General features: G+C 36.3%; 1 protein-coding gene across 1 annotated transcript; it reads left to right on the forward strand.

Moving 5' to 3' along the window:
• The first annotated feature begins 1,172 nt into the window (after nucleotides 1-1,172).
• On the forward strand, nucleotides 1,173-4,410 carry ccl25a (chemokine (C-C motif) ligand 25a). The gene is made up of 5 exons (XM_046875944.1): nucleotides 1,173-1,272; nucleotides 1,750-1,840; nucleotides 2,525-2,642; nucleotides 2,737-2,844; nucleotides 3,282-4,410. The coding sequence occupies exons 2-5, from the start codon at nucleotides 1,777-1,779 to the stop codon at nucleotides 3,319-3,321; spliced, it is 330 nt and encodes a 109-aa protein (XP_046731900.1). The 5' UTR covers nucleotides 1,173-1,272; nucleotides 1,750-1,776; the 3' UTR covers nucleotides 3,322-4,410.
• Nucleotides 4,411-11,947: the final 7,537 nt, after the last annotated feature.

Genomic DNA, 11,947 nt, shown 5'->3' on the forward strand with positions numbered 1-11,947 from the left:
TATAATTTTTCACTGCAGCATTATGTACATTGCGTATCAAAAGAAAATCCCAACTCCAGTGGAACATCTTCCTAGAAAAGTGGAAGATATCATAACAGCAAATGAGGTCTAAATGTGGAATGGGATGCTCAAAAAAGCACATGTGAAGCTTATAGTCAGGTCCAAAAAAGGGTATAGACATAAATATATCGAGTGCTTGTCATAAGCACCTAAACATGTATGGTTTTTGAGAATCACAGGCATGTTCCTTCTGTTTATATGCAACAAACTAGGTCATGTTATGTTAGGAAGATTTACTATGACCAAACAATATAAAAAGAACAGATGTTCAGCTTCATTTTTCTTCGAAAAAATCTCCCTTTACACACACTTGGCATCTGAACAATTAGTTTCTCCAAAATTCAGCTGAATTAAGATTACTTTCTGACCTTGTGATCCAGTTCTTCCCAGAGCAGTTCAATTGGATTTAGGTGAGGTGACTGGGCAGGGCATTCCATCATAGATTACACTCCAGCCGACTGTTTGCTCTCTAAATAACAAATATTGGATGTATGATTCGGGTCATGATCCCGTTTTATAATAAAGTTGGTTCTATATTCCTTTCAAACAAGTCTTTAACCTTTCCTGTTCCAACACAACCCAAAAAATGTTCAGCTTCACCTTGTTTGACTGTGGGTATAAGGAAGTCTGAATACATTCAGTCTTACATAAGATCTTCAATTAGAGCCAACAATGTCAAATCTGTACTCATCTCTCCACAGATTTTTCTTTCACTCATTCATTGCTCAATTCTTTTTTATTAATTAATTAATTAATTAATTAATTTATTTATTTATTTTCAACATTTAACTAGTTTGTGCTTTTGACAGGCACTGCATATTATCCATAAATGAAGATTATTTGACACAAACACAAATGTTGATGACCAAAAATGATATTCAGACACAAAGTATAAAAATGAACACTTATAACACTGTGAAACCCTCAAACATGGACTATTGCCTTATGAAAATACATTAATGAAGGCTATAATATATAATATATTTTACAGTTATAGTAGCCACCAATAAAATATGAAAGAAGTCTCATCTCCGACAAAATTGGCAAACAACACCAAACATTATGACTTTGACCAGGAAAGTGAAAGTATCACTCTGAGGGTGTGTTCTCTTCTTGTCTCAGGTGTCACCGCTAGACTCTTTATAAAAGGGGAACCATTTGAAGAGGTGAGCAGACTCCAGGAGACCAGATTCATTGCCTACACTGACTCAGGTGAATATCTCATAAATAAGAACATTACAATTACACCAGTTTTGCACACAGTTTCCTATCTATAGATTTTATAAGAATTCTTTGTGAGTGTATTTATTGCTGATAATTTCTTGCATGTGAATCTTTAATTGCTATTGCTGTAAAATTACGCGATGGCTTTATTTACCTAAGTAGTAAAAATATACTGAATGTAATGCTTGTATTTAATGAAATAGTGAAACAATGCAGATCAGGCTATGCATGTTACTGAGAGTGAACTTCGGACGTTCATAAAACATGTGTACCGCATGCATGTGGTGTCGTGTGTTATTTATATAGAGTGCACATCTGTATGTTATTGAACTTGTGATTGCTCTTATTGTCTTTCTAACACTCATTTAATCTATGGTTACAAATATAAATAATAATGCATATTAGAAAATGCTGGATCTGTTGAGCTTTATTGGCAGCGCATGTGACTTTTCTGTGTGCTTGCAGAAAGAGACATCACCTCCCAACTCAGTCATGCGTTTCATCCTGTTTGTTTCCGTTGTGTTCTTTTGTGCCCTCTACCAAACCCTGGCACAAGGTAAATGACACATGTCTGATTACATGAATCGTTTACGGCATTCACAGAAGGGCTCGTATCTTCTTTCTATGAGTTTTTATATGCAATTGAAAACACTTCTTGTGCAACATTCATGTTTATGTAGTAAATATCTGCACAGTTTACTTTCGGAAGATTATAAAGCTTTTCCTCAGTTTACCACATCTCTTGTTACTTTAATCCAAACAAATGGCGTTGCAGGAAGTCGTGCTCTTAAGACAGCTGTTCAAAATGATAGCAACTCGAGTGTGTTTGTAAATCTAACATTCCTAATGGGTGATAAGCAGCACCTGCGCCAAGCCGTAATTACTTAAGTATTGAACACACTTTTGTTTTTCACTCAAGGAAAAAGGCATGATAGCGTACATGATGTTCAATTGTGAGCTTTTATATTCATTTCTAAAGACTGAATAAGAGTGGGAGTGGATATGCATGCATCTGGCGCCATTCGTTTTTGCTGTGTAAATGATATTTGTTCTGTTCTACTGCATAGCAAGCTAAGCTTTTTTTTTTTTTTTTTGAGGAATTGGGAAGTTGATCTTCCTTGACGTCAACACCTTAACAAAAAAACAGAACCAGTGTGCTGTTCTTACTATAATCCTACTCATTAAATCCTACTATGTTCTTTGTGTGTGTGTGTGTGTGTGTGTGTGTATCACTCCTTAGGCTCGTATGATGACTGCTGCTTATCCTATGTTGGAGAGGTTAATGTATTCATCAAGAGACGAGTGGACAGTTACCGAATACAGAAGCAGGATGGAGGATGTAATCTTAGTGCAGTCGTGTAAGAAACAGGAATTAAAAAATAAAAAACGAAGAAAAAAAAGAGAAGTACCAAACATAGAGAGTTAGGAATGCTAATGTTTATTTCTCTTCAGGTTCAAACTGATGGGAGGTCGGCAGCTTTGTGCTAGGCCGGATGAGCGATGGGTACAAAACCTCATCAGAAATGTTAAGAGGAATAAAAATAATCCACATAGAAGACGGTAATAGGATGTTTTTTTTTTCTTTGTTTTTTACTGGCTATATGGACAAATTATTGGGACGCCTGACTTTTCCACTCATATGTGCTTCTTCCTCAAACTGTTACTACAAAGTTGAAGGCACACAATTGTATACGATGGGTCTAGATGCTGTCGCATTCAATTTTCACTTAAACTAGGGGACCCAAACCTGTTTGACAATGACAATGCCTGAGTGTTCAATGCGAGCTTCATGCAAAGCATCTCTCTATACGATTGGAGGGTATTAAATGGGAAATATATATGTGTGGAATGGGATGTTTAAAAATCCTGTACTAAAATTATGATCAGGTGACCACAATTTTTTGTCCTTATAGAGTATTATTTATACTTTTACTCAATCTTTATTTTGTCAGAAAAGAGATTACTATGAAATTCATTGCAATTTTTATTTCTTTCAGTCTCTACACCAATAAGAATAAACAAAAGAACAAAATCTAAGCATAGTCCCCACTGTCTTAGATGAGCTTTGGAGTGCTGCCTGCACTGCGTCCATTTCATCCAAGACGCAATGGTCTTTTCAGTACTGCCTGCATGTTGCTGCTATTACCACCATGTACTTATCTTCCTTAATGTTTTTTTTTCCTCCTATGGCTCAGTGCAAAGGTCTGGCCATTCATGTGCAAGCAAGAAGGATATAAGGCCTAGTTACTGAATGACAAAAAGCATCTATAAATGTGCTTTCGCAACACTTATAATCTACAATATAATCAAAATGTGGGTGGAACAGTTTTGCAGTCTAACCAAATATTCTGCCATTTCCTTATGAGATTATAGCGTGTATCTCAAGTAAAGCAACCGCTGAACTTGCCTATTGAGTGATGTGTAAATAAGTCTACTTTTATTCATTTTATAAAATTCAATGACTGCATTTTTACTCATCATCAGCTATGTAAAACTTTAAGATTTATTTTTAAAGACTATCTATGAGAACTATTAAGTGCAAGCTAATAAAGTAGAGAGGAAATTATATTTTTTGTACTGTTAGAATACCTTTTAGAGATTACAAAAACAATATGACTGTCATCTTTATTACTTTGTTTCTTTACTGTAACCCGTCAAGCTTTAGAATTTTTCTTTTTACAATAATGCTGTAAATGTTTGACTATCTTTAAATCGTTTTTGATTTGCTAGGGAAAAAAATTAATTCTGGCTATAACTGCTGTTCTTCTGATAAAGTATTTTATTATTGCTAGTCAATAATTATATAACTATCAGTGTGTGACTACTTCTGTTTTGGTATGGTTTAAAAAATACATGGTAGCATTTTATCAGTTTTTTTATATGGAATTCCCGAGTGTGACTAAGAGGAAAAGATCCACATTATGTATGTAATAAATTGTGCTATATCATTTCATTCACTGAAAATGTGATGTTTAAATTGATGATGAAATTGATAGCAAAATGTACAAGCTTACTTAATGGTGTGTATGTCTGTGTCTGAGGTGCTACGCCAACGAATTATAACCAATTTGTATCTATTGTATCTGACTTGCCACATATATTAATAAAATACATATTTTATATTAATTATTAAAAAGTCTATCTTAGATGAAATGTTAAATTTCATCCTGAAACAACAATCAGAGTATAATATGATAAGGTTTTTTTTTTTCTACTATAAAATAACCTATTTTTGGGACTGAATTTACATAAATGAGACATGCATTAGTTGTATGTTTATTAGTTGCTTAGCCGACAAAGGTACTCTAACCAGGATATAAAATAACAACCCGGGAAATTTATGTGTACTCATAATTTCACTCCCTAAGCAAATAAAAAATAAGAAATAAAAAAAAATAAGAATAAACAAAGTGCTTGTCTACTATATCTAGGTCAGTGGTTCACCATATATATTATAAGTTAATAACAGTCGAGGCTAAAAATGTTACATACATCATGGCTAAAAGCATTCAAACTCTCAGTTCAGGTACCTAATTTCATTAAAAAAATAATATCTAACACAAAAGTTCACATACACTTTGGTTGTATTTGTGAGCATTGGCTTTCAAAATCGCTTAAACTCAAATCAAATGCATGGAGTAGACTTTCACAAGCTTCTCACATTACTTTCCATTAATCCTATAAGAAATATTATAACTCAGGTTTGTGGTTCTCCTTACGCAGATATGCTTTACTGGAGTCAGATCAGGGCCTTGTAATAGCCACTACAATACATTCACTTTCCTTTAAGACTGGAATTAGACTAAGGTTTAATTTCCTACTGGAAAAGCCAGTTGTGACCAAGTTTTAATAGCTAGCTTTAGTATTTCTAGATAATTCTACTTCCTCATTACAAAAGTGCACCCGTCCTTTTGCCTAGCAAAATACTATTAAACACGTGTCAAACTCAAGGCCCGTGGGCCACATCCGGCCCGGCGTAAAAATATATCCAGCCTGCGAGATCCTTTTATATATAATTTTTTTAATTGGCCCCCAATAAGAAGCGCAGATAACACACAAACTAGAAATCCCATAATGCAGTGCAACAGCTGCCTTACTGAAGACAGAATACCTGCACTCATTCCTCCATCATTTACGTCAATCGATCAATCAAGCGTTTGTTGATGTATACAACCCTAATTTCAAGTCAAAGCTAGTCCATAACAGTGGCCAAGAGAAAAGTTGATTGCCTGGAGATATTTTAGCAAAATATTTTGTTATTTTAAGTTTAAGTTTATTTATTTTGGAATAATATTGTATCCTGTCTGTTTCATATTTATGTTTAAAAAATGTTTAGTTTTAGTCTGTTCAATAAATGTTAATCATGTTCACATAAAATGTGCTTTGAGTCTTGGACCCCTGAATGACTGAGCTTCACACCACTGTTATAAAAAATGATGCTGCCACCCTCTTGCTTCACAACCTTACACTTTTTCAATTTCATATTTCTGATAATGGGCAAATAGTTCAATTTCCAGTTAATCTAGATTCCTACCAAAGGCTGATGATTACCTGAACACTATAGTCTGACTTTTTAATGTACTTCAGTAGAGACTTTCTGGACATGGCATGTATAAGGATGGGCGATACCAATTATTTTATTTTTCGATCAGATACCAAGTACAAGACAAGTATCGTCTATACCAAGACTTCTGTGAAATATGTATAAAATGTTTTTATAAAAACCTAACTGTACTTTTAAACAAAATGTCCGGTTGAAATATTTGTCCAGTTGAAGCGCTGGTATATATCAGTACTTTAGGATCAATCCGACCATCCCTATATCTATGTAGAATCATTTAATTTGTGCCGGAATACTGTAGTGTCTTTGTGGTCCCCAGCTTTCTATAAGTGCATACAACTGTTTGTATGCAAATGTCTTGTATTTACATTCAGCTGTACAGAAAATACACTCAAAGAGGAACCTGACATGTTGATGTCAACACGTTTTTGTGATTTATGGATGAATTGCTTGGATTCTCCCATTTTAAAAAGGGCAAAAAGCCCAGCCTCTAAACAGTAATGGCAACATCAGCATTCATTATTTCCCAGTTTTGACAAATCAGCTGATCAGAATCTTCTAAATATCATTACATCAACTACAGCTGCAATAAATCTGTCTCTAAAATTTTTTTTTAAATGCACTCTAATGTTTTCTAAGTAGATGTTAATTCTTCTTCTTCTTCTTCTTCTTCTTCTTCTTCTTCTTCTTCTTTCGGCTTCTCCCATTAGGGGGTCGCCACAGCAGATAATACATCTCCATACCCCCTGTTCTCTACATCTGCCTCTTTCGTCCCAACTACCTGCATGTCTTCCCTCACCACATCCATAAACATCCTCTTTGGGCTTCCTCTTTTCCTCCTTCCTGGCGGCTCCATCCTCAGCATTCTCCTACCGATATACCCCATGTTCCTCCTCTGCACAATTCCAAACCATCTCAATCGCGCCTCCCTCACCTTGTCTCCAAAACGTCATACAATAAACTCATTTTTAATCCTGTCCATTATCGTCACTCCCAACGAAAACCTTAACATCTTCAGCTCTGCTACCTCCTGCGCCACCTCCTGTCTTTTATTCAATACCCCTGTCTCTAAACCATACAACATTGCAGGTCTCACCACAGTCCTATAAACTTTCCCTTTTACTCTTGCAGACACTCTTCTATCACAAATCACTCCTGCTATCACTCTTCTCCACCCACTCCACCCTGCCTGCACTCTTTTCTTCACTTCTCTAACACACTCTCCATTACTTTGCACTGTTGACCCCAGGTACCTGAACTCCTCCACCTTCTCCACCCTGCAAACGCACCACTCCACTGCCCTCCCTCTCATTCACACACATGTACTCTGTCTTACTCCTACTGACTTTCATTCCCCTTCTCTCCAGCGCATACCTCCACCTCCAGGCTCTTTTCAACCTGCTCCCTACTCTCACCACAAAGAGCCGATCCTAAACTTGACAAAAAAGCATGATGAGAAAACGTCAGATTAATTGAAGCTCTATAGTCTACATAAAGTTTTGGCTTCATGTGCAACTGTATGTAATTGCAGATTCTTGAACAAAGGCACCAGGTGCACTGCTAATTATGTGAATACATTATTTTGTGTGAAGTCAACTAACAAGATTATTTATTTTTTTTTATTTTTTTTTATTTATTTGCAATAATAATAAAAAATTAAAAAACTGCCATGTTTCTCAAGGAATTATTCTTCGGGTCAACACTGGTTTTGAAAGACAAATAAGCCTGTTGTTATCTTGGGTTCATAGGACCATAGATACATAAGTAATTAGAGTTCTGTCTTGCTGCTCCTAATGGGTGGGGTGGTTTAACATCTATTTTAAAATATGCAATAGAAGATATCAAAACTAACACAGCTGCTACATCTCTCCATTTATTTGGGGGGATCTGCGATAAAGCAAAATCTGCTAAAGTGAAAAAGCCATCAGGGTGTTCTGACCACCAGGAACACCATTAGTTGATGCCAAGATATTGCTGGCCTTTAGCCCACGAACAAAATTCTGTAAATGATTTGCTGGATTCTGTAGTGCATCAGTAGTGGAGAAGGATAGGCATATAGTAGATACTAGGGACATTTAGGGTGAATGCATCCTGTCCTAGTGGAATATCCAGCTACTCTGGGAAAACCACAATACGCAAGGGCAATATGTTGTCTTGAAAGGAAATTCCCCTTTGCCAAATTTGACATTCCAAAGTCAGACTGCTCTATACACCTTGTGTTGAAGTCCCTAAGGTGTGCATTTTCTTGGTTAGCCTTAGAGCAAGGCAGAAAGATAAATGTGATTTTGTATCATTCTGATGACTGATATGTTTTTCTTTAATGATTAGGATGTTTTATGAGTTATAGATGCCACCCTGAAAGACTAATCGCATGAATAGGGCTAGACGGATACTCCTAAAAACATCATTCATCAGTTTCCTCTGCACTTTTCACCACTAACACATATAAAATATTTAACAGCTTTAGTAAAAAGTGGCGAGGACACATCCCCATTATATTTTCCATACACTGTAAACACACAATAAATATATACACTTAAACTGGATTGGACTGGTTTAATCTCTATATCCATATCATTTACTCTTCCAAAGTGCAATCATATGCACTCATAAAGTATAAGCCTGTTTTCATGTGTATACAAAAGTCAGGCAATATAGTCTATTTTAGAGGACATGGAAAATACAGTACACGTACCCTAGATTATTTCATGTCATTGCATTTGGACTTGATACAAAGTTCAAGATTAAGAAACTGTTTACAACCAATCTCATGCTTAATGGCAATGTGGTTCTCAATTTTATGCTTAATTTAGTGTGTATATACACATAGCCAAATTGCCAAATTGTTCTGAAGTTTTTAAGCAAAGTGCATGCCTGAGCATGGAGCTCATAATTGTGTGGAGTAGGTAATTTGACATGGTTCCATCTCTTTTTCACTTCCCGGATGGAGAGTTTCAGCAGCCAAAGCATGTTAGGCCAGATAGCTTAGCATAGCAAACATTCAGACTTGGCCTTCCTTAGTGATTAATGCCTTCTAGCTTCTACCAGTTGCTCACCAAAAAAATCTGGTGTTGGAGGAGGAGGAGGGGTTTCAACATAAGGATTCAATGGTTACAGCTACTGCACTTGAATTGTAACTTGGTGGTCAGAATGCATGATATTTTAGTGTTTGACTGAGTCATTAAAGACCAATATGAGAACAAAGCCCTTTCTTGGCAACCTAATCATATTTACACATTTGAATGTTTTCTTTGGGCTAAGGCATTTGCCAAATGGCTATATTTATAGATTAAGATAGGCAGGTTCAATTAATCAATGCCTTTTGCATTTGTTTCCTCTATGATTAAGCCTTTTTAAAAACTTATCCATGGATGTGATAAACATCATTCATCAGCTAAATGATCTTCACATAACAAAAGACTGACATCCAGTGTAGTTTCATTTCACTTTCAGAGCCTGTGCATTCAGGTGAAGAAACACATGTCCCATTTCTCACTTGAGTGAAAGGCTTCTATAGGAGCAGCCAAAAGGAAGGCAACTATAGATTAGTGACTCATAAATGTACCAGCTCGTGTTAAATCGGCATGAATCATCACGTCATAATTTGTCAAATTACAGATTACATTTAAATGGAGCTAGCTTGTTATCTTGGTGATTAACTAGCTAATTACTCCATTGTGTAATCTGATCTGGACCTTTCGCACCAATCCTAATAATTTCTGTTCTGAAAATAATTTCCCACTTCCAAATACAAAAAATTGATATAAAATTACAGGAATTGGGTTAAACCCTAATAGGGTTAAATAAATAAAACTAGCAATCACATAAGCACTAATGGTTCCAAATTAGAAGTATAATCCTATTGTAGAAGTTAAAGTGAAACTAACATGTTTATCCATAACTGAAGAAAACATTCACATTGCAGCGGACTTTAAAAATTAAAGGCCAGGGTTATTACTCAATTTATAGAAGAGGTATATAATTGCAACATATGTAGCTTGGAGTTTATTTTGTTAATCTAAATTTCCAATTCTAGCAATTAATTGTAACATTATAAAGTCTGCAGTTTGCATGGCTCAGCTGTTCTGTCCAGTTGTGGCTACTCAAGATCTTCCACTGTATTAAGCTCACATTGTGCACAGGGGGGATTGTCATGCTGACACGTTTTTGTTCAAGTGAAGTTAAAATTGAATGATACCACATCTGAAAACATCCGATACAAATTTTATGCCTTCAACTTTGTGTAAACAGTTTGGAGAAGAACCACACACAGCTGAAAGTCAGGTGCCCCACTACTTTTGTCCATATCGTGTATATCTAGCTTGTACTTGATCTGTCACAATTGGCCCCTGGTAGAGATATTATGTTCATGGCAAATTTATATGGCATTTATTATTGCCTGAACCATATATGCTATATATAACTACAGTACTAGCATAAGAAGTTTTCATGCAGTGATTAGTTATACCGTGTTTATTACTCAACAATGGGACTACTGTTTGAAGATATTTTTTTTCTTTTTTATCGTAGTATGTGTTTATTGCAAAAGATTAAGCTGAATTATGGGCTTCTGTTCAGGCCCTGAGGTTTCCAGTGTATAAGCATAAATATAAGTAATGGTGAAATATGGTGCCTTGTCAAAGCATTGTTCATTCCTCAGAACTTTCTGGATTACGATCAAAGGTACAATCTCACAAACCCCAACAAGTTTGATAAGACATGCATGCTTTCCTAATAGCTGCCTAGTGAAAGCCTGTCTGGACAGTGAGAGATCATTCACTATCAGCCTTAGTCGAGCCTCAGGGCTAGTACACATGAGCGAACACAAATTTACAAGAAGCCAAGGTCTTAATACACGACCCAGCACTCCAGGAAGAGTTGTGAAATAGGCAGGAAATGCAAACATCGACTTTTTTGGAGGCAGGGGGAGTAAAGCATCACTTGTAAGGTTAATTATGATATGCAGATTTTATAACATATGATAATCTAATAAAAAGTGAAGTGTGCCATGTATTCTGGTATTTGGGTTTCACACAAAAAATTGGCATTAAACAGCCGGTGAATATTATTTAAGATCAAATCTGTCTTTATAATGACCATTAAATACTTTTTTGACAATTTTTTTTTAATCTATATGCAAATAATGTTTTTGTCACCCAACAAATGTTAGAACTAACTGAATTAAGGCTTATTTAGCCAACCTACACTAAAGAAGTATTAGGACACCTGTTTTTTGTTTTCTTCATTGTCATTGCATGCTGTAACATAAGATCTTCCCATCACTTGCACCAAGGGCGGATCTACCGGAGTGGACCCCGGTTTATTAAATTTTATAGGACCCCGGTTTATTATTTTATAGGTCAGTATAAAAATGTGTGCCCCCGTGTATACACCAAATATGTATCTCATTTCTTGAATCCACAAAAACCACGCAAGGATGCTTGCTTCAGTGTTGCCAACCCCTCGTAATTTTCATCCCACCCCATAAATCATTTTCTGGATCCGCCCCTGACTTGAACTGGGAGACCCAAACCTGTTCCAGCATGACAATCCCCCTGTGAAAAGGTGTTTACATAGGTTGAAAAATCTTGAGTGGCCTGCTATAGAGATTTGACCTCAACCCTATTGAACACACCACACGCTGCATCCGCAAAGCCAACAGCATTGTGGACGACCCCACACACCCATCACACACTCTTCACCCTCCTGCCATCAGGGAAGTGGTTCCGAAGCATTCGGGGGCCACATCCAGACTGTGTAACAGTTTCTTCCCTCAAGCCATCAGGCTTCTCAACAAAGTGAGAAGTGTGATTGATTTGTACAACCCAGACTCAACACACACTCGTACTCACTTCGCACACCCATGTCTTCAGTGCCACATATATCACATCACTTCATTACCATAAACTGTCTACATGCCGTTTTTACACGTCTTTCCTGGATTGCTGCTATTTGCTCTTTGCACGACATTTTGTTTACATTTTTTGCTTCTGTTCCCTTTGTCTCTTTACAAGAGGTTTACTGGCGGAGATATTTTGTGTTTTGTGTATTGTCTTGCACTGTCTTGTGTTGTCTTACACTGTCTTGTGTTGTCTTGCACTG

This window comes from Silurus meridionalis, chromosome 20, assembly GCF_014805685.1.
Source record: "Silurus meridionalis isolate SWU-2019-XX chromosome 20, ASM1480568v1, whole genome shotgun sequence".
NCBI lineage: Eukaryota > Metazoa > Chordata > Actinopteri > Siluriformes > Siluridae > Silurus > Silurus meridionalis.

Bases quoted from the DNA above. Each gene is read 5' to 3' on its own strand.
- ccl25a (XM_046875944.1), top strand. From the start codon at position 1,777: ATGCGTTTCATCCTGTTTGTTTCCGTTGTGTTCTTTTGTGCCCTCTAC. The intron at 1,841-2,524 runs GTAAATGACACA...ATCACTCCTTAG, and splicing joins CTACCAAACCCTGGCACAAG to GCTCGTATGATGACTGCTGC. The intron at 2,643-2,736 runs GTAAGAAACAGG...ATTTCTCTTCAG, and splicing joins TGTAATCTTAGTGCAGTCGT to GTTCAAACTGATGGGAGGTC.